This window comes from Budorcas taxicolor, chromosome 24, assembly GCF_023091745.1.
Source record: "Budorcas taxicolor isolate Tak-1 chromosome 24, Takin1.1, whole genome shotgun sequence".
Classification (NCBI taxonomy): domain Eukaryota; kingdom Metazoa; phylum Chordata; class Mammalia; order Artiodactyla; family Bovidae; genus Budorcas; species Budorcas taxicolor.
Window position 1 is genome coordinate 7180132 of NC_068933.1, and position 23296 is coordinate 7203427.

At 42.0% G+C, this 23296-nt stretch overlaps 1 protein-coding gene across 1 annotated transcript; it reads left to right on the forward strand.

The window, feature by feature from the left end:
• Positions 1–1214: 1214 nt before the first annotated feature.
• SPCS3 (signal peptidase complex subunit 3) lies at positions 1215–10005 on the forward strand. Its single transcript, XM_052661310.1, has 5 exons — positions 1215–1525; positions 2877–2950; positions 5010–5086; positions 5677–5792; positions 6741–10005. The coding sequence occupies exons 1-5, from the start codon at positions 1383–1385 to the stop codon at positions 6871–6873; spliced, it is 543 nt and encodes a 180-aa protein (XP_052517270.1). The 5' UTR covers positions 1215–1382; the 3' UTR covers positions 6874–10005.
• The last annotated feature ends 13291 nt before the right edge of the window (positions 10006–23296 follow it).

Genomic DNA, 23296 nt, shown 5'->3' on the forward strand with positions numbered 1-23296 from the left:
CTAAAGACACACACACTAAAAAACTTCTCAATAAAGAAGGAATTAATGGATACTTCTTTGATATCCATATTATACACACAGACATCTCTGTATCGTGCAACACAGTAGATGTTCAACAATTCATTGCTTCATTTAATTACTGTGCTGCCTGGAAGATAAAAATTTAGGGCTTAAACTTAGATAAAGATCTCTCTTTAGTTTATAGCTTGTTTGGTTTTCATTACTTGGCCCTACTTCAATTTAGCAGGGGCTTTGTCTTATTAGTCCTGTTCTCTTAGAGCCTGCTGTACCTGGCATACTAGGCATTTAGTAAGAATTTTAACTGTATGGCTGTATGAAAATTGAGTGATTACTGAGTAGTACAAAGAAACAAGGGCTCAACAACAGATCAGGTAAAACAGCAATAGGGTCAGAGTATCATTTTCTGGTCTGCAGGCATCTCAGGTGTTCGCACTGTTAGCTTATGGACTCAAAACTTTTTAAGAAGTTAACTTCAGCATATTACTGCTCATTGAATCCTATTTTTTAAATTACACACACACACACAAAACAAAAACCCAAAACAAAAACCCACCCTAGCTGCTAACGCAACAAAGGTGTCGGCAGTTTATTTAAGCTCAGGGATTGACAGTCTGAACCCTACGGTCTCTCACGGCCATTATGTACTGATGGCTTGCTAAATTTACACTATAAATTTATATACTTCATAAAAATTTAAACTATCCTTTGTGTGGCATAGCAATTCCACAGCGATCACCTTCTTTGATCCTGAGAGCCCAGTGAAGTCATCCTTTCAGTTATCCGATACATTTTGTGCCCCACGCCCTCCCCAAAGGCTGATGTTCTAACTTTGATCAGGCTTGACAAAGGGGACGACTGAGCGCTGTAAAGTGCTGCTTTCAAACGCAACCCGTCAGGACACGCACCAAACGATCTTGCCCCGCGGCTGATTTTAAATGCAAAGTAACGGAACGTAAGCACCCAGGAAGCCACAGCTCCACACAAGCGGACGAAGAGGCGGAGAAAGGACGCTGGGCACGCAGACCCGGGCCGGGCCAGGGGACGTAACACCAAGTGGGCGGACCTTCCTCGGCTAAACTCCGCCCCTCCTCGTCGCTGATTGGCGGAAGGGCAGGAGGAGGCCCCGCGCGCGGCTCAGGCTCTCGGGCTCTGCGCGCGCCCCGCCCGCTGGTGGGTGTGTCCGGGCAGCGGGGACGCGCGCGCTCGATCGCGGCCGGGACCGGAAAGGAGGCGGGGCGGCGGTGGCGCGCGTCCCCGGAACGCGCGGCACAGGCGGCGCGGATCGTCGGGAGCCGGTCCGCTGCCGGAACGGGGTCCCGCCTGTGCCTGTGCCGCGGTGCGTTCTCGGGGCGTCGGCCGAGATGAACACGGTGCTGTCGCGGGCGAACTCGCTGTTCGCCTTTTCGCTGAGCGTGATGGCGGCGCTCACGTTCGGCTGCTTCATCACCACCGCCTTCAAAGACAGGAGCGTCCCGGTGCGGCTGCACGTCTCGCGGATCATGCTGTGAGTGCGGCCGACGCCGGGGGGCGGGGATGGGCGGGCAGGGCGTCGCGGGGTCGGCCGGGCTGCGGGGCCCCCTCACGAGCAGCCGGCGCCCCCGGGCGGGCGGGTCGGCCCCCGGCGCCCCCCTGCGCCGCGCCTTCGCGGGCTCGCTCTCCAGTTTTTCTGTGGAGCGTTGCTCGGGTCGGCGTCCGCCCTTCCTTCCGGTTCCTCACTTCCGCGCCCGCGCGCGGCCAATGAGGGAGCCCCACGACAGCGCGGCGCGCCCTCCCCGCACCCCCAACCGGCGCGGGGCCCGCGCCGCTCGACCCCCGCACCCTCCCTCCCCGCGGTCTGCTTGTGCCTACCGCCGCCGGAGGTGCCTGCCGACTGGGCCGGAGGGGTGAGGGTGCCTGAGGAGGACGCCACACCCCGGCGCTGAGCGACCGCGTGCTTTGAATTTAAACATTTTTGAAGGGCCAAGCCGCTTGAATACAGTCTGCAAACATGCCCCCAAGTAGAGTTTAAAACGACATGGTCCTTCCGCTAATGTCCATTAAAAAAATTTTTTTTTTAATGCTGAGATTTATTCTCCGGGACTTCTTCGATTCGTAGCTTTTTTTTCCCTTTTCCCTGGTTCTCCTATCCTCTGTGCCATCTTTCAACAAGTGCTTTCTTGTCTTCACCCTTCGTTTTATTTCTTAAGTCGGAAACGCGGACCAGTCTGATAGCTATCCCCCCACTATTTTTTTTTTTTTTCCTGCCTATGTTGATGTTTTTTAGTAAATGGTTTTTTTTTAACATGAAGATAGACCCTGGCTGGAACTCCCGAGTCTGTTCTGCTCTGGAAGAGTTTAGAAAAGCCTGGCTCATGGTAAATCCTGAACTGTTAGCTCCTTTGTATCTGGAGCTAGCTTCTTACCTTCCTTGGTCTTCATTTGCTTTTTTCTGAAGTGGAAGTAACACCCAACCCATAGGCATATTGTGAGCATTGAGATGATTGTCAAAAATACATAGTGAACCTGACAGACACATAGTAAGCACTCAATAAATAGCAATTATTCATTTTGTTTTGGTTTCCTTATAGTCGTCTGTGATTTCTTCTTCCAGATCACTTAACATAAAATCTTTCACATTCTTTGAGCACTTTTTATCTCCCTCTGGGTTTTGTTAGGGATTCTTTTAAGTTAAATGGAAATAGCTGAAGACCTGCTTTAATAGTGAATTAGAATGTTTGTTGATACACAAGTTTCTCTGATTTTTACTTGTTTGTGGGGTACAGCTAGACCATCTTTCACTTATGTAAGGAACTTTGTGAGTTTTGTATGCTGTGAAGTTTGAAGGATGGTGAAACTTAACTATTTTTTGCTTCTAGAAAAAATGTAGAAGACTTCACTGGACCTAGAGAAAGAAGTGATTTGGGATTCATTACATTTGATATAACTGCTGATATCCTTTTGAAAAAATATACTTCATTGCTTGTATAATGATACACATATTGTTCAGTGATTTGGGGGGCAGTAAATGTTTATCCACTGTTATCAATCAGACCTTGGAAATTTCTGTGCTTGTGTTGTCATCAGTATAATCGTGCTAATGTCCCCTCATTCATACCTTGAGAAAACTTGTTTATAGATTCATGAGTTAAATCTAAAGCTACAAGAGTTTGAGTATGGATTTCAGAAAGAAAATAAAGTTAGATCATTTAGCTTAAAGGAGGAAGAATGTTAACAGTACTCAGCCTACCTAGATGCAGTGTTTCATGTACAGTGCCAAAGAATATGTCAGTATTTTGTGATAGCAGAGAGAAGCATATGTTAAAAAAAAGTGAATTGCATGTGCTGTGGTTCAGAAGGTCATTATCAGATGATTATTAGTAAAAATGCTAGCATTCTGCCTTATAGTTCTTTTATAAGTACTTACATAGTAAGAGAAATCTTAATGAAAACAATTACTTAAAGTGGAGGTGATTTCAGTATTTTCTCTTTATTTTGAATTTCCACCTTTTGACTCCTTTTTGGCCAGTTTAATCTTCTTTTAGGGGCTTAGATTACTATTTTGGCAATATTCTTCCCAGTCACTTCTAGGAAGTCACTTGCCTTTTTAGGACCCCAGGATTAAAATTGAATATGGAGATTGAACTGTCTGAACTCCTGTAAAGCAGCTGTCTTCCCGGATTGTGTACCTGGAAAGTTTACCTGACATGCCCCTTTACTACCCTGGAATTACTTTAAATTTCATTAAAAAAAAAAAATTGTGGGGTTTAGAGGTAGACTAGTAATTAATTCTTTAGGCACTTTTTTTTTTAAGGAAATAGAATACACCATCAGAAAAGTCCTGTGGCAGACTTCTGCTATTAAGTCTTCTTTTTTTTTTTTTAAATCTAAGCTAGTGAGGGAGTTTGGATCTAGTGTAAAAGTAGGAATTTTGTGTATTGGGCGATTACAGTGAAACTTCCTGATATTTCAGCTATTACATTTATATATTCCCAGCTTCATCATTTGTAGTTTAGATTCTCTTAACATGGCTGCTGAAAGTTGAAATTGTACCTGTCCATATAAAGAGGTATCCAAGACTTCAATTGTAAAATAGTGATTCTTAGTGGACACATATCCAAGAGAGGAATGTCATGAGCCTGTTCCTCTTAGCATGTAAATGGATATAATGAAATGACTTAGCGTATGACGCTGAATAAAACCCAGACATTGACCCCGCTCGTTTGTTAGTGCCACTGTGCTGAGTCGCTCAGTTGTGTGCTACTCTTCTGTGACCCCATGGACTGTAGCCCAGCAGGCTTCTCTGTCCACGGGGTTCTCCAGGCAAGTGGGCTGCCATCCCTCCTCCAGGAGATCTTCCCAACCCAGGTCTCAGTGCCACTAGTGTTGCAGTTAGTCCTGGTGAGTGTTTTCAGTCTTGTAAATCAAATTGGTGTTCATACCCTCACTTTATAAAGCACATCATGGGTTGAGACATTTTGATCTCTACTGGCATGTGTCCATAAACAACATGTCCTGTTTACTGTACTTGGTTCCGTTCAGTTCAACTTGTACAGTGTACTTAGTTTAGTTACTTGAGCCTATTCTTTTTTGCATAACATGAAGTTGCCTTGTGATCATTGGTTATACTCAGAACTCCAGTGGTGTCATGTATGTTTAAGATACTAGGTCCTCTTTCTTTTAGACTTAGTGGGTTGATTTTACAGAAAACTAAATTTTTATTTCTTGGTTAATTTCTTTTATTAATTGAAGTATCTCAGGTAGTAATGCTTAGAGGAGCAGGGAAGGATGCTCTTAATCTCACTGATATTTTTTGACTTTGGAATGAGCTGGATTTTACACTGTATTATCTTTTATATGTTTGTATTAGTGCACCAGTATGTTTCTGGGCCACCTCTTTTTTATTTTAATTTTAGTATCAATATTGCTATGAATTAGCAATTTAAGAATAACGAAAATCTTTTTAGAGTTGTATGCTGCTTTGTGATTTATATACTCCTTAATTTATTTACATCTAGAAAATATATTTGATTGGAATGTTAAGCAGTTGTTTCTGTATTTATCAGCTGAATATTCAACAAAAAATAATGTAAGTACCTGTGTGGAAGTATGTTTGTAGCTATTTAAAGCCTCATTCTTTAGGAAAGAATATAAATTTTATATATTTGAAATATGTGACCTGAGTAATTTGGTAAAGCCCGTGGAGATGGTGACTCTGCTAAGAAAACTATCTCTTTTGTAGCTTCTGTCTTTTTTACAGATGTGTTTTTTCTCCATTTCATGTCCTTAATTTCCCAAACTTGTTTGTGATCTGTCAAAGCAGTGACTTGAAAGGATTGTCTGACCCCTAGGATTTTACCATAGTGAAATTGCTGTTTCTCCTAGGGTCTCGCTCTGAAGAGCACGTAAGTCTGAAACCTTGCATTGAGCTTTAAGGGCTCTAAATAATAGGGTTGTCTTAGCAAAAGAGGTGATTTTCCTTAGGGAAATGTCTTTTGTCCAGGAGAAGTTGGCCTTCTGTGTCTATCTGCTTGTATCATTTTGTCTGCTTTAAGATTTTAACAGTTCCCTCAAAGTGAGACTCGTTCATATAAATAAGACTTTATTTACCAATACATCTGCAGTGACCGAGATGCTAATTTCTATTGAATTACCTAATTAATTTTTATTTTAATGCAGGCTCTGAACCAGGTTGTCCTTTGGGACAAGATTGTTCTGAGAGGTGATAATCCGAAGCTGCTGTTAAAAGATATGAAAACAAAGTATTTTTTCTTTGACGACGGAAATGGTCTCAAGTGAGCAACTCTTTGTCATTTTTTACATGCGATGCTACGTGAAGGGGAGAGAAAGACGTGATGTGTTTTTAAAGAAAAATGTTACAGGCTAAAAAGAAAAGTTGAGAGAGAAGAAAAGTATTTACATAGCTCTGAACTGAAAGATTGAGCAGAAACAGTGCTGTGTGAGCCGGAGTCTAAGTGCTCGGCTCTCTCGCCTTCTGGGAACTGAATAGTCAGAGTAGGAGGGCTTGGGGCTTCTGCCCTCAGGAGTGCAGCGTCCTGGGCTGCTGATCCCTGGGTGGGAACGTTATCCCCAGAGGGCTCCTCTAGGGTTGTCAGAGGAGCTGCCAGGGAACCTGAATGAGGAAGCAGCCTGTTGGTCCAGGGTTTGATACTGAGGTTCCTGGTTTTGGTTCACTTAACCTCTCTGAACCTCAGCTTCATTTTGTGCAAAATGAAGGAATGAGAATGATTGATCTTTTGGGTCCACTTTGGCTCTAGTCTCTGTGGGTCAGCTTTGGAAAGGATTTTAGGGAAGAGCTATTTTAACCGAACCTGTTTTTGCGGATAAAAATTTTCCAGCATTGAGAGATTTTGATCAATTCAGGTTTGCCCATGTGGATAATGATAGAATTAAGTTTCAAATCATTTCACCCTGATTTCTAGCTCAAATGTGTTTATGGTTCCTGTGTTTTACACATTTACACGTTTTGGTTGATGGCTTGCCTAACTGTGATGCTTAAGTAACTTCAGGTTGGTCATTACGGGAAGCCTAAAGTGAGAATGGTGGGGTTTTCCAGCATTGTCTGAGATTTCAAAAGACTTGAGAAAATGTGTTTGTAGATTAGAATTCCACTTAGAGCTGGTTAAAACATAAAGTATCTGATACCACAGTGCTTGAATTAAAACAGTTTTATTGAACTACAAATGTTTCTGCTGACGTCTGTTTATGATGTCTCGTTACAGGGGAAATAGGAATGTCACTTTAACCCTGTCCTGGAATGTCGTACCAAATGCTGGAATTCTACCTCTCGTGACAGGATCAGGACACGTATCTGTCCCATTTCCAGATACATATGAAATAACGAAGAGTTATTAAATTATTCTGAATTTGAAACAACATATTTTTATACCTAATGAATTGTATCTCGTTTCTCTCTTCCTTGCATCTTCATTTGTTTTGCGTTGTTCACTTTTTTTTGGTATAAGAATGAACATCAGAAGGCATATTTGAAGGGAAAGACTAATGTACTACCTAATTTTCCAAATAAAAACAAACCAAGGCCACCAGAGTGGAGTATTATAAGAGTAAGACAGCCGCATCAGAAGAGTCTGTGAAGTACTTGTATTTGAAGTCTTGCTGTATGTCCATTATTCTGGATGGAATATGAGTGACCATGAAGGATAGTCAATACTTTCAGGTGCCTGTGGAGTTGGGAGAACTCTGTTTAAGCCTTGCATTCATGCAGGCTCACATTGGATGTGATTTAGAAGCAGATATTTTCTTTTATCTCTTTTAGGGTATATTTCAATACTGGAAAAATTAATACTAATGAGAAGCCTGGTTTACAAAACAGCCAAACATGGAATTTTATTCCATTTGTCTTAGGAATGCCCAAATGCTTGTTTTTCTGACGGGTGACTAGCAGCTTTCTCCACTAAAGACTCAATACCTCTTTATATGCAGTAAATCATTCTCAAGTCATTTTAAAGTCACTTAAGTCTGTGTCTTTCAGTGCTTTCTCTAAAAAAAGCTCCTTGGTATTATGTCTTTGTGTGATTTTTTTTTTTTTTTAACATTGCCATAGAAAGTTAAAAATGTTTGCATGGTTTACTCTCTTGAGTTTGTTCTCCTGAGCATGCCTAGTGCCACAGAGTGGTAATTATTGAAATTTTTTTCTAGGTCCACATTTTAAGAATTATTGGGGTAATAATAATCAATATTGTTGGTGTGCTTTTCTGTTTACAAGCACTCACATATATTTGACTGTATGTGATTCTCAATAATCTAATGAGGTAGGTAGTGCAAATGTTAGCTCTTTGCAGATAAAGAAAATGACCCAGAAGTTTATTGAATTGCTTCCAGGTTATTACATAGCCAGCAAGGAAGGGCATTGACCCTTGAACTCAGATCTCTCTCTCTGAGCATGTCCTTTCTTCTATACCTCAGATGACAGACTAGTCAAAATTCACTTCTGTAATTTTTAATACAGCTTTTGTTACCCTGGATGCCCTTTCTATTAGTTAGAAGAGTTCCTTTTCTAAATGAAAGTAACTGGTTTTCAAGTTGCCAACAATTTGTATAGAGGTAATATGTCACTCATTCTCTGCATAGATTAATTCTTCTCATGTTAAAAGTAAAAGAATCCAAACGTATGTAAAAATAATTTAGAGATTGATTATATGATCATATTTAACCATGTTTTTTGCTATAGTGGACGAATAAACATCCTCAAAGGAAGCAACTGCAGATCAATCATCCCTAAAAGCTAGACCAAACACTGCAGGAACAGTGTCAGCAGTAACCAAAAAGGGCTAATGTTTTCTAAGCATCGTTTACACCAGTGGCTGACGTTTGTCATGAGAAACACATCTCCATTTACTTACATTGCCTGGAACAGCTTGGCTTGTAGGGGCATGTGTTCTCTGGAGGCCAGAGGTACAGTGTCATGAACTAGACTGGGTTTGGCTCGCAGCTTTCTCGTTAAACCTTTCAGGGTCTCCGTTTCTTTATCTGTAAAATGACAGAGTTGGACTAGTTAAATAGTGATTGTTTTATACCATACACATCTGTAAAATTCATTGTATCTCTTGGCCGATTGAACAGAAAAGCACCTTAATAATGAGAGGGCAGGTGTAATAAGATGACTGAAAGATAACTAACATATAATTCATACTGATCTGACTTTATTTCTGTTAGATTTTACACCCAGAAGATTTAACTTTTTGTATAGTTTTTGTACAAATACTAGACACAAACTTAACATCTGTCAGCATCAAAGCTTAAAAGGGTGTGTTCTCCTTGAGGAGGGTGCTCTCAATGGGCCTGCAGCCCAAGGCAGACCTAGGGCCAGCTGTGAGGTTCGGATGCCTCTGGACACCTGGATCTGTGTTTGCTGCACATGAATTTGGAAATTTACTCCAGCTACTGTTCAGTCCAGGCTCACCCCCTTTTTGGAGTTAGGTGAGGAAGGGGAGTAGAAAGGCCCACTAGCACAATAGAGTTTTTGCTTTCATTTGAAAGAGAAACTGCTCAGGACAAGGATGATCCAACACAGGAATACAAAACCTTCCTCAGGAACTCATTTTTGGGTTTGCACAGCATTGTAAGTCCACTTAACTGCATGAAAAAGTTGGACCTGTGTTCAGTTGACAACATTGTCTACCTGAGCGTCAGTGTTTCCAAAGTCTTGCATTTCCACAAGACTGGAGGCTTCACACTTTGGATTAGAAACATCTGAGTCCCAGGATCATCCTGGGAAAGATGATTGCAAGACTCTCCTCTAATGTGCTCCCATGCTCCTTTCCTCCTGCAGTTTAACCTGGACCAGCACATATATCTTGTTTTTCATGCCCAACATTTGATTACATTTGGTTTCTTTGTGCCTAAAGGAAGATAACAAGAGGCCAGAAATCCTTTATGGTGTAATAGGAAAGGGGTTAGTTTGAGTTTCTGGTTTTGTAATTATCTTACAGCTCTTTGGTGAGTCTGGCCAGCCTAGTGATAACACTGAGAGAGAGGCTTTAAGGCTAGAAGAACTACCTACACCTTAAAGCTTCGGGTCTTTGGGATACAGGTTAATGGGGCTGTATTTTATAATACTTTGAATTGACATGAGTTTATGGGGGGGGAAACCATAAGCTGTGAATTTTGATAGTCAACATCTGTCCATTTCAGAAGCCTCCCTTGCTTTTAGCAGACAGCCTATGTACCTTTTATGTGACTGCCAGTGGTTTAAAAAAATCTGTTTCAAAAAATTGTTGCATGTTTTGATGCAATTTGGGAAACTGTTTACTTTAAATTCATAAGAAAAACGTCGATACTGAAGAAACATTTGAGGCTTTTCTTAATTGCAATAAATATTCAACGTTTTTCTAATGAAAATGAATTTTGTTTATGAGTAAAAGGTATGCATTTAAAAGACTTCCAGATGCTTTTTTTAAAATGTGAAGCTGCTGAACTAAAAATGGATGAAACCAAGTCTAGTAAACTTGAGTTTTTTTCTTTTTTCCTTTTCTCTGTCTTTTTCTGGGGCAGGTGTGGGGGAGGGTAGTCACACCTAGCAGATCTCCAGAGACTGCTCCTACCCTAGACTGTAAGCTCTTTGAGGGCAGTCTTGTGGATTTATCTTTGTATTTTCCCCAGCACCTAACACAGTGCTTTGCACAAAATAGGCGCCCAATAAATACTGATGATGAACCAAGTCACTGTCTCTAATGTGGCCAGACCGTGGGGACTATTTTGCAGGTAAGTGTGCTCCTTTGTAAAGGCTGCTGTTGTCACTCTTGAGCTCCCGGTGACGTTAGATCTGACCCTTCCTTTCGTACCTTGGACATTGCCCAGGCCAGGCAAGCACTGTGCTCCTGTTGCCAAGACCGGGGTTCCCCCAGTGCCAGGCTTCTGATAAGAGCCACGGGACATTAACCAAGAAGACAGATAACAGTTGAAAGTCACCACACAGACCTGACTAAATACTCAAGATGCTGGTTGAGCTCATGAAGAAATGAACGGGTCAGATTAGACAGGTGACTGCATTTGATGGCGTCCAGCCTCCCTCACACTCATGGCTTCTAGGCCCACCCTGCGAGCCCACTGAGCTGTGGGAATCCTATCATTTCCATTCTCAGTGTTTCCCAGTGAACTTGACAACTGCAATGATAAAAATACTCCCTCAAAAGAAGAGAAAATCGGATTCAGAGGGGAAGTTAGTTTTCTTTTTTTTTAAACCAAAGTATATTTTTCTGGGATGATACAAGAGGTCAGCTGGGAGTTCTCAGCCCTGCCTTTACAGTTTATCCAGGTACAGAGTCAAGAAGTAAAACAGTAGTCATTATTAATGACAGAAGAAAAATGTCTCCTGGAGGAGGAAATGGCAACCCCTCCAGTATTCTTGCCTGAAGAATCCCATGGAGAGGAGTCTGGTGGGCCATAGTACGTGGGGTCATGGTGATGGACACTACTGAGTGACTAACACTCCAGGGTAAAAGGTGAGTTGCATTATCTGGTTGGGGTGACTCCAGGAGGCCAGAGAGACCCATTCTAACAAATCTAAGTCCTGTTGACCAGTTCCCTTCCAGGAAGACACATTGGGTGAGAAAAAAATCTCCATAGCAACCTGTGACAGGCCATGGGTCTTGTTCGGTTCAGTTGCTGAGCTGTGTCCGATTCTGCAACCCTATGGATTGCAGCACGCCAATACTCCCTGTCCATCACCAATTTCTGGAGTTTACTCAAACTCATGTCCATTGCATCAGTGATGCCATCCAGCCATCTCACCCTCTGTCGTCCCCTTCTCCTACCCTCAATTTTTCCCAGCATCAGGGTCTTTTCAAATAAGCCAGCTGTTCACATCAGGTGGCCAAAGTATTGGAGTTTCAGCTTCAACGTCAGTCCTTCCAATAAACACCCAAGACTGATCTCTTTTAGGATGGACTGGTTGGATCTCCTTGCTGTCCGAGGGACTCTCAGGAGTCTTCTCTGACACCACAGTTCAAGAGCATCAATTCTTCAGTGCTCAGCTTTCTTTATGGTTCAACTCACATCCATTACATGACCACTGGAGAAACCATAGCTTTGTCAGGACAGACCTTTGTTGGCAAAGTAATGTCTCTGTTTTTCAATATGTTGTCTAGGTTGGTAATAACTTTCCTTCCAAGGAGTAAGCGTCTTTTAATTTCATGGCTGCAATCACCATCTGCAGTGATTTTGGAGCCCCCCAAAATAAAGTCAGCCACTGTTTCCACTGTTTCCCCATCTTATTTGCCATGAAGTGATGGGACCAGATGCCATGATCTTCATGTTCTGAATGATGAGCTTAAAGCCAAGTTTTCCACTCTTTCACTTGCATCAAGAGGCTCTTTAGTTCTTCACTTTCTGCCATATGGGTGGTATCATCTGTATATCTGAGGTTACTGATATTTCTCCCAGCAGTCTTCATTCCAGCTTGTGCTTCCTCCAGCCCAGCATTTCTCATGATGTACTCTGCATATAAGTTAAATAAGCAGGGTGACAGTATACAGCCTTGATGGACTCCTTTTCCTATTTGGAACCAGTCTGTTGTTCCATGTCCAGTTCTAACTGTTGCTTCCTGACCTGCATACAGGTTTCTCAAGAAGCAGGTCAGGTGGTCTGGTATTCCCATCTCTTTCAGAATTTTCCACAGTTTCTTTTGATCCACACAGTCAAAGGCTTTGGCATAGTCAATAAAGCAGAAATAGATGTTTTTCTGGAACTCTCTTGCTTTTTCCATGATCCAGCAGATGTTGGCAATTTGATCTGTGGTTCCTCTGCCTTTTCTAAAGCCAGCTTGAACATCAGGAAGTTCACAGTTCACGTATTGCTGAAGCCTGGCTTGGAGAATTTTGAGCATTACTTTATTAGCGTGTGAGATGAGTGCAACTGTGCGGTAGTTTGAGCATTCTTTGGCATTGCCTTTCTTTGGGATTGGAATGAAAACTGACCTTTTTCAGTCCTGTGGCCCCTGCTGAGTTTTCCAAATTTGCTAACATATTGAGTGCAGTATTTTCACAACATCATCTTTTAGGATTTGAAATAGCTCAACTGGAATTCCATCACCTCCACTAGCTTTGTCCGTAGTGATGCTTCCTAAGGCCCACTTGACTTCACATTCCAGGATGTCTGGCTCTAGATGAGTGATCACACCATTGTGATTATCTTGGTTGTGAAGATCTTTTTTGTACAGTTCTGTGTATTCTTGCCACCTCTTCTTAATATCTTCTGCTTCTCTTAGGTCCATACCATTTCTGTCCTTTATCGAGCTCATCTTTGCATGAAATGTTCCCTTGGTGTATCTGATTTTCTTGAAGAGATCTCTAGTCTTTCCCATTCTGTTGTTTCCCTCTGTTTCCTTGTATTGATCTCTGAGGAAGGCTTTCTTGTCTCTCCTTGCTATTCTTTGGAACTCTGCATTCAAATGGGTATATCTTTCCTTTTCTCCTTTGCTTTTCGCTTCTATATTTTCACAGCTATTTGTAAGGCTTCCTCAGACAGACATTTTGCTTTTTTTGCATTGCTTTTTCATGCGGATGGTCTTGATCCCTGTCTCCTGTACAACGTCATGAACCTCTGTCCATTGTTCATCAGGCACTCTATCAGATCTAGTCCTTTAAATCTATTTTTCACTTCCACTGTATAATAAGGGAATTTATTTAGGTCATACCTGAATGGTCTAGTGGTTTTCCCTGCTTTCTTCAATTTGTCTGAATTTGGCAATAAGGAGTTCATGATCTGAGCCATAGTCAGCTCCCGATCTTGTTTTTGCTGACTGTATAGAGCTTCTCCATCTTTGGCTACAAAGAATATAATCAATCTGATTTCGGTGTTGACCATCTGGTGATGTCCATGTGTAGAGTCTTCTCTTGTGTTGTTGGAAGAGGGTGTTTGCTATGACCCTTGCCTTGGCAAAACTCTATTAGCCTTCGCCCAGCTTCATTCTGTAACGAATTCATTCTCTATCAGTACCTGTGCTTTTGTGACAACTTCATGTCACACACACACGTAAAACTGCAGTTGAAGTTTCACAAAGTGATACCCCGGAATATGAAGATAGGCTGGCTCCAAAGTCCAATACAAGGTCCACCGTCAGGACAGATGCTAGCTACTACCCACTCACTATGCGCTACCTGTCCTGACTGTGTGACACTCGCCTCGCATTTTCTGGTGAACTGCAGGAAAGGAGTCAGGTACCCCTGGCTAGAAGTCACATAAAATAAAATGCTTATTAATAGAAGAAAGTCACCTAGGCCCAACAAGCTTTAAGATGACTAGGGGAAAGAAGCAAATATATATCTAGTGTATCACTGTTTTACTTATTTAGTGAGATGGCACAGGAGAATTGTTTTCTCTATATATTCATATGTATATTTTTCATGTAGAATTTAATACAATCCAGTCATGAAATTTTCTATATATACCTTCATATTCTACATTACATATTTTAAGTTCAGTGGAACCTATAAAATCACTAAAAGAATTGAAACTGAAGGTCGCTCTGTCGTGTCAGACTCTTTGTGACCCCATGGACTCTAGTCCATGGGCTTGTCCAGGCCGGAATACCGGAGTATGTAGCCGTTTCCTTCTCTAGGGGATCTTCCCAACCCAGGGATCGAACCTGGGTCTCCCACATTGCAGGTGGATTCTTTACCAGCTGAGCCATCAGGGAAGCCCAAGAATACTGGAGTGGGTGGCCTATCCCTTCTCCAGCAGATCTTCCTGACCCAGAGATCGAACCAGGGTGTCTTTCATTGCAGGCAGATTCTTTACCAGCTGAACTACCAGGGAAGCCCTAATATAAATAAATTAATCACTAGAGAGGGAAGTAATTTTCATCAATACAGTTTTCCTAGTTTCCTGATTTTAAATTTTAATTTTTTTACAGTGAGAAGCTTTTGTGTCCAACTATTTTACCCTCCTGAAGTGGGAGTTCTTCCCCCTGGCCAGATGTGTCCTTAGGAAATGCTGTAGAAAACGGATCCACCATGGTGCTGTTTTTCTGCTATGTGCCTGTTTTGCTGAGTGGAGCTTTGGTGCCCTCTGGCAGCAGAACTGAGAAAAACAAGTGACAGGTCTCCCGCAGTTCGTGCTATGTAGTGTTGCTATGACCATGGACCTCTGCCGTCCAGAAAATTCTGAATTTTGCGTTTGATTACTGCTCACATTTAGGTTTTAACTCCCTGGTCTTTTCCTCCTTCCCTTGGAGCTTTCATATATGTTCCTAAGAGCTAGGCATGGTGAACACTGTGTGTGTTCACTTCATCTGGGGGCTGGTTGAATGGCTGCAGGGGTGTTTTAGAGTCTTGCGTGCAAGATGATGCCAACACAGAAGCTGAGGCATCTTTTTTCTGGGGAAGAAAACAGTCCTTAGCAGCTTATACAGAGCGATCGATTTGGTAAACATAATTTTTTTTCCTCTCTTTCCTAATAAGAGAACGCCAGAAGTTTGCTTTTAGAAAAGCTCAGGTAGATTTTACTGTCTTGTCTCCAGGCATAAATGCTATGTTTTCTGCTATAATCTAATGAGCAGGGAGCCTAATTCTACCCCATCTCACAAAATGTAATGCTGATTTAGAACTTTGAGGCCATCGTGTTGACAGAGTTCTATGAGCAGGGTATCTATTAATATACATGCATACCAGAGGATGGGGGTCTCTTTCCCACAGATTTCAGGGACCTGCCACTCTACTGTGAAGTGTCCAGAGATCAGAAATTTGGGGTGGAGATAGAATTTCACTTTTAAAGGCGGATGGCGACCCCCTGTGCCCCCTACCGCTGTAAAAATTCTACTTTGCCCTTTTATAATTTCTTTGACCCCCTTTCCAAGTCTCTTGCTCATTTATTAAGGTCCATCTTTTATTTTTAAACATTTCATATGTTGTCATATTGGGTTCAAGAGACACCCTATTGCGGTGTCTGCTCCAAACCAAATGCTGAATTACCTGGTAAGTCAAAGGCTGATGGACTTGAATGGGGCCCAGAATAAAAGAAGAGCCTTCGGTTCACCCTGTTTGCTTTGTGAGCAGTTCTGCCAAAGTCCTAGTGGGTCCAGGGGTGCTTCCTGAGTCTGCACCTGACTGGGGTGCTGGGAGAGCTCAAAGAGGGCTCTGACAGGTGAATCAGAGCGAATGCCCTCAGGGTTTTGGGGCAAAGCCGTGCTCTCTTCAGAAAGTAAATATTGTTCTGAGAATAATTCTTGGCTCACTATGAGGCCCTGAGATGCCAGTAATCATGAAACTTGAGAGGCAAATCAAAATAAGTTTTGTCTGATCTCGTAAGCCTCAAGTCATCACAACTCTCGGACATTTAAGTGAAGGGATTATATGAGATCAGGCAGGCCTTGAATGAACTGGCAAACCCTGTCATCCATGCCTTTCTCAGTTTACATCTCTGACCTTACGTGGAGTTATATGGAGACAGAAAAACCGAGATTGGCTTATTGATGGCTCCCTGTGACATCCTGTGTTAGGCAAGAGAGAGAAACCGTAGAACCATAGTCCTTGGGGGTGACAGGAGCATCTGATATGCTGAGAGACTGGTTATTAAGAGTAATAGCTCATAGTTAGATATCTGTGTTTTTACGATGTCCAAGTATGTGTTTGCTATATTCCATAAATGGGAGTTTAAGTTATTCTCAAGCAAATAACATTTTTGTTGCAAAGAAATACCTGTTGCAGGAAGTCTCCCACCATCCTTTAAAGATGAGGCTGGCTGCTGTTGCTGCTGCTAAGTTGCTTCAGTAGTGTCCGACTCTTGGCAACCCCATGGACTGCAGCCTACCAGGCTCCTCCGTCCATGGGATTTTCCAGGCAAGAGTACTGGCTTAGCTGTTGCTGGAACCTGGGAGGAACTGCAAAAGAAAACAAGCATTTCTGGTTTATTTCCACTAGGTGGAGCTAATGAGTTTGAGTCAACCTGCTGTATCTTTTAACGCAATAATTGAACTAATTATAGAAGATATTTATATTATACTTTCCCCTTTCACAATAAAAGAAGTAGTAAGATCACTTTTATTCATTATAGAAGTAAAATAATCACAATTGTAACCTCAGGAAATTTGAAAACCCTGTTATCTTCTTAAGGAGCTAGGATGATATTATCTGATATTTTCACTGTAATTCATAGAAATGATCTTTTATTAAAAACTGTAGTTTTGGGGTCATTTTTACATGTGTTGTGAGTTTTGATCATAGCTATTTTCCTCTTTGGGCAAAATGCAGTTTTAATTTTCAGATGACTTAAAGAATAGGGGCTATGTGTTTTCAATTTTTTTTTATTGGGCAAGAAAATACCTTGAAAGCCTGTGCTTGTGGGTAAAAAGAGACTACCTTTGAGTGCATCGTTTCACTTGAGTTGTCACTAGACATTGTACACAAAAATAAAAGTTTGAAAAAACAAACAGCACTTCTTTCAATGACCGAATAGTAATTTCCATTACTGATTCTGTGGGTGTTTAATTGCAGAAAAGGAAGGAAATCAGCAACTTGGTTTGGGTTTCTGTTCTGTGAATACACAACTGGGAGAGACGTTCGGAATTACCTAATCCACGTCCACTGCTTTAGAAATCAAGAGACTGATAATCCAGACCACATTTAAAAATGCACCTGAGAAAGACAGGAAAGATGCTGAGTACAACTTGACTGGCCTTCAGGACTTTACGAAACACTTGCTTGTAGACAGTGTCCAAGGGCAAGGCCACGTTATGAGTAAAGAATCAAGCTCTTTGGTCAGTGTATACGGATCATTGTCTGTTGTCTTTAATGAAAGTTGCACAGTTAATGCATGAAATGGCATTGGTGCTGGCGTTTACAAAAATTACTGTGTCCCCAGAATCAGCTTGTATAGTAAAAAGGGCAGGCCTAGGAGTCATCTAGAACTGAAGAACGGCAAATTCTTCCCTTAGAGCCTGTGTAACCTCGGACACTCAGCTTTGCTGTGTGTGTGTGTGTGTGTGTGCTCAGTCGTGTCTCTTTTGTGACCTTGTGGCCTGTAGCTCACGAGGCTCCACAGACTATAGCCCTCCAGTCCATTATCTTTAGTTAGTCCATGGAATTCTCCAGAAAAATACTGGAGTGTGTTGCCATTTTTTTCTCCAGGGGACCTTCCTGACCCAGGGATCGAACCTGCATCTCCTGTGGCTCCTCGGTTGGCAGGCAGATTCTTTATCACTAAGCTACCTGCGAAGCCCCCAGCTTCTCTATAACAGGAGTTAAAATAGCTACAGTATGGAGGTGCAGGACAGCCTAAATGTAATAACATGGTAGGCTCTTAATAAAGAGATATCCTGTTACCTCATTAAGAAACAGTTTTTAAAAACGGAAAAAATAAGTTGAACTTAAGGGATGAATGAGAAATGTCTGACATCGTGGATCTGTCCATTTAGGTGCTCAGCTATGTTCTGACCCTTCTCATGATGGTTCGGGTGAATTTCTTGGCCCTAGATTTGCAAGGCTCATTTGATTGCTTACACAGATCCAGCCTGAGTCAAGCTGATGGAAAGCTGCAGATGACAGAAATCAATAATGAGGTGTAGCAAACCACAGGCAACAGAAGCACCAGAAGCACCGAGTTTATAACAGTTGCTCTGGGGCTGAAGCTACCTTGATTGGACCCTCAATACCCACTCCAGTGTTCTTGCCTGGAGAATCCCAGAGACAGCGGGCCCCCGTCTATGGGGTCACACAGAGTCGGACACGACTGAAGCGACTTAGCAGCAGCAGCAGCAGTACAACAGCAGAGAATGACACCTCCTGTTTCCTCTCATCGCACCCCATTACCCTTTTGTTCCCAAGGATTGATGTCAACATTGTTACGTTGTTACAGAGAGCAGATATCACTGGGTTCTAGGATGTTGAGAAGTATTTACATAACTGACTCTTTTTCTTTTCATTTCTCTTTTTATCCAGCAGATGTCACTCATTATCTTTAGTTAGCCCATGTTTGGTCTCACCTGTCTAGGACCAGCTGAAGAGAAATCACCTGTAGTTATTATGTCAAAGTGACATGTTTGTTGAACTGGAACAATAATCCTTCTCCCCATTAGTCTATCGGGGACTCGAGGCATCACCATACTCAAGCAGTGATGAACTTTTATTTTCTCATTTAATTAAAAAGAAAATGTCTATAACAGGCTCCAAAATGTATAACTGGGAAATAAATGAAGGAAAAAAAAAATAACAGGGAAGACATGTAGGGAATTTAAATTTGCCTTTGTGGTAAAATACTTTGTAGGTTCATGAGAGAGGACAAATCTATCATTGATGCCAATGTAAGGTTGTGATTTTACTCTAGAGTTTAGAATAAAAAATGCAGTTTATGCAGTTCATAGTGTGTGTCTGTGCAGATGTGTGAAACAATGTGCTTTTAAATCATTCCTGCTGCAATAACAAATAATCATTACATTCATGCTGGCTTTGGGCTTGGTAACTGGAGCTAATTTTATAAAACTGGAGTAACACAAGCTTAACGTATAAGAGGTAAGTTTCCTTCGGTTTCTAAAAGTAACAAAATGCCTCTTAAAAAAAATACATATTGCAAGCAAGAGTCTATGTATCCTGTTTCTCCAACTGCCTCTGTGTTTTAAATCTACTTTTTCCTCTTAATAGGGATTGGTGGGTGATCCTCCGAGTATGTTCATTAAAGGGAAAGACATTGCCGGTCTTTCTTTGTCAGCAAAAGCTGAATTTATTATGGGAGAAGAGACCATCTCTCTGCAAGCCTGTTTTTGACTCTTGTACTTCCAATTGGCCTGTTGGAACAGCTGGACTGGATGCGAAGCTTCAGTGCAGGCGTTTATGTTCTTAGGTGATGGTGCTTCCTGACGGAGGTGTTCTGGGGGGGGTGGTGCGGTGCTTCGCCGGGTGGGAGGTGGGGGCTCAGCTTAACCTGCTTCTGCTCCTGGTGCAGCTCCTTGTCTGTGGGCCATTTGCAACCAGAGAAACAAAAATTCCCAATTTCTCTTCATTTTACTTATTTAGAAATTTTTGGCTTCGGATATAATTTATGCAGTTTTTAGATACAAAAAGCCAGTTTGAAAGTGTCTATTAAACAGCAGCTATTCATCAGGAAACACAGAAACAATCAGTGACAAAGATATGCCAAACTAATAAAATTCAGGAAAGAAGAAACCGACTTGGATACTGAACAACTATTCAATAACTTTATGGAAAAAAATAGTACAGCTTAGTAATTTGAAGAGGAAAATAGGCTACTATTCAATTTTGAAAATCTGACATGCAAAGTTCTACAACATAACAGTAGCACCCAGAATAGATAGCAAAGATCATTTTTATACTAGACATTTCCTCATGGACCCCAGTGATACCCTAAATGTTACATTACTGATGCATACGTCAGAATTTACAAAAACAGTCCTCTCCTGTCTCCTGGACTCACACTTCATTCAGTTTTTTAAAGATGTAAAACATTAAAAAAATTTTTATTTTTTAAGTTTATTTATTTATTTTTGCCATGTGGCGTTGCTTGTGAGAAAGACCAGGGATCCAACCTGCACCCCGGGCAGTGAAAGCTCAGAGTCCTAACCACTGGCCATCCAGGGACCTCCCATAGCTTAGTAGTGACCAGGCACTCAGTTCTCCAACCTAGGCCATCCATGTGGGAAAGGGAACAAATGATAACAAAGGTAGAAGCAAGAGAATATCATGGAAATGATAATGCAGGTCCAGGACAAGATGCAAACTGCAGGATGAAGCGGGGGACGGGGAGATGCGTGCTCCTGGGAGAACCTTGTACTAATGAGCCTCTAGCATCCAAAATACACTGATGAGCTTTTCCGGCAGTTGCTCTGCAGCCGTGTTCCCATGAAACATCACAACTGCTATCACAGTATCAATGCCCAGTGAAATGCACACACTACTTTTTGCATGAACTTGAATATTCAGTGCCAGAGACGGGTACAATGGAGGTGAATAAACCGTCTCCTTCCCAGATTCCCACATCTGCACTTTTAAAGAGACGTCCCAGCTGTAGGAGGCTTTAGGTCCCTGTAGTTTATTATTTTTCAGGACCGTTTTCAAAATGCAATAGAGATCTCTTGAATTTGAATTTACACTACAAAGGCTAGTGATATGAAAGTTTTGTTCAAATGAGTCCTCACCGTGAAATATATTGTGTATAAATGTGACAATTATCTTTCATTGAAATACGGTGATGATTGTTGTTTACAGAATTAATTGAAAGTACACTTCACACGTTACTATACTTTCCCCAAATGTTCTGCAAATGCACTTTCTATTTCAGGTGGCTGAAAATGTAGGATAGATGCTTAAAACAAGAACGCGGCCAGAACCAGGGGCTTGTCTACATTCGACAGTCTATTAGGATTTCCCTCTACCACCTGTCAATCACTTATAATTGGGCTTGAAAGTGGAGATAGGTTTCTGGCCAGAAGCTGGACTCTCTACTCTCATCCTACTTCAGGCTACCCATCACCCATTTTGGGATTACAGGTTTGCCCCTCTGTCTGAAACTAGAGTGTTCCTATGAAACCTTTTCCAAGCTGACAAGGCATAACATCAAGACTATAAGACAAGGCATGAAGCAATGAGTTTAGGACACGCCTTGCTAACGATTAAATGGAGGTAAAGCACAGATGCTCACACAGTCAGAGCCTGATGCTGAGACTCTGGGCACGGTTCCTGGAAAGGAGCTGGAGGGGCTGGCAGGCCTTCCTCCTCACCATGGCCTTGTGTGTCTATATCCTATCGTGGTGTCTTCCTTCTGTTAGAGATATTTTGATTTGACAACTAGAATGACACTTTGATTTCTACTTTTCCATCATAAGACTTAAAATGATACATTTTTGCCTCTCTTACAAGGAGCCATTAAGGTATAGGTGTCTATATTTATGCAGGTCAGGAAGCAACAGTTAGAACTGGACATGGAACAACAGACTGGTTCCAAGTAGGAAAAGGAGTACGTCAAGGCTGTATATTGTCACCCTGCTTATTTAACTTATATGCAGAGTACATCATGAGAAACGCTGGACTGGAAGAAACACAAGCTGGAATAAAGATTGCCGGGAGAAATATCAATAACCTCAGATATGCAGATGACACCACCCTTATGGCAGAAAGTGAAGAGGAGCTAAAAAGCCTCTTGATGAAAGTGAAAGAGGAGAGGGAAAAAGTTGGCTTAAAGCTCAACATTCAGAAAACGAAGATCATGGCATCTGGTCCCATCACTTGATGGGAAATAGATGGGGAAACAGTAGAAACAGTGTCAGACTTTATTTTTTGGGGCTCCAAAATCACTGCAGATGGTGATTGCAGCCATGAAATCAAAAGACACTTGCTTCTTGGAAGAAAAGTTATGACCAAACTAGATAGTGTATTCAAAAGCAGAGACATTACTTTGCCGACTAAGGTCTGTCTAGTCAGGGATATGGTTTTTCCTGTGGTCATGTATGGATGTGAGAGTTGGACTGTGAAGAAGGCTGAGCGCTGAAGAATTGATGCTTTTGAACTGTGGTGTTGGAGAAGACTCTTGAGAGTCCCTTGGACTGCAAGGAGACCCAACCAGTCCATTCTGAAGGAGATCAACCCTGGGATTCCTTTGGAAGAAATGATGCTAAAGCTGAGGCTCCAGTACTTTGGCCACCTCATGCGAAGAGTTGACTCATTGGAAAAGACTCTGATGCTGGGAGGGATTGGGGGCAGGAGGAGAAGGGGACGACCGAGGATGAGATGGCTGGATGGCATCACCGACTCGATGGATGTGAGTCTGAGTGAACTCCGGGAGATGGTGATGGACAGGGAGGCCTGGCGTGCTGTGATTCACGGAGTCACAAAGAGTCGGACACGACTGAGCGATTGAACTGAACTGAACTGAACCCAAGCATCACTGTTTGTTTATTGATCATTCTTAAAGTCATAGCCATTACAATTTGGGAGTCAAATAAATAAGTAATAGGGGACTACCTATCTCTTCAAGTGCTGGACATCTTAAAATATACCAGTGCTGCCACTACCCCTGTGATTTAAGAAGTATTCAAACATTATCTTCATAGCTGTGGTTAGTCGCTCAGTCATGTCCGACTCTTCGCGACCCCACAGAGTGTAGCCCACCAGGCTCCTCTGTCCAAGGGGATTCTCCAGGGAAGAATACTGGAGTGGGTTGCCATGCCCTCCAACAGAGGTTTTTGCCAACCCAGGGACTGAACCCAGGTCTGCCACATTGCAGGCAAATTACTGTCTGAGCCACCAGGGAAGTCCTATCTTCACTGCAGATCTACAAAAAGATTCAAGCATATACATTCAGTAAAAGCAGAAATGAGGGAAAAATCTAAAGCTCTATTCCCAAACCCTATAAGAGGGGGAAAAGAAATGAAAATGTATTAATCATCTTATTATGTGAGTCATGTCATTCTATACTTGAAATCAGTTATGTATGAACTTCAAAATATGCCTTAATAAAAAAGTCGAAGCAAAATTAGTGAATTTATCTTAGTGTATTTCTCACTCTGTGTTCAGTGTACATTTTAAAGCGCTGGCTTTTCGCATTACTGCCTTTTATTCTTGAGAAAAGGGAAGCGATGCAGGACGAGATGGTGAGAATAGTTAAAGGAAACGACAGTTATGAGTCACAGTGTGAACCTGGCTTTCCTAGATTCCCATGTTAGCAAAAGTGCTTTGTTGAGGGAGATGAGAGGGGAAAAAAAAATCCCAGCTGTTTTTAAAAATATTAGAGTAGCCAAGAAGAAAGTTCAGATTTTAAAAAGCAAAATGAACGTCATACCTGCCGCCCCATTTCCTTGAATTATGGCCGTGTG

Coding starts and splice junctions, on each gene's coding strand:
- SPCS3 (XM_052661310.1), top strand. CDS start 1,383: ATGAACACGGTGCTGTCGCGGGCGAACTCGCTGTTCGCCTTTTCGCTG. Junction 1,526..2,876: donor CACGTCTCGCGGATCATGCT/GTGAGTGCGGCC, acceptor TTTTGCTTCTAG/AAAAAATGTAGAAGACTTCA. Junction 2,951..5,009: donor TACATTTGATATAACTGCTG/ATATCCTTTTGA, acceptor TAATTTATTTAC/ATCTAGAAAATATATTTGAT.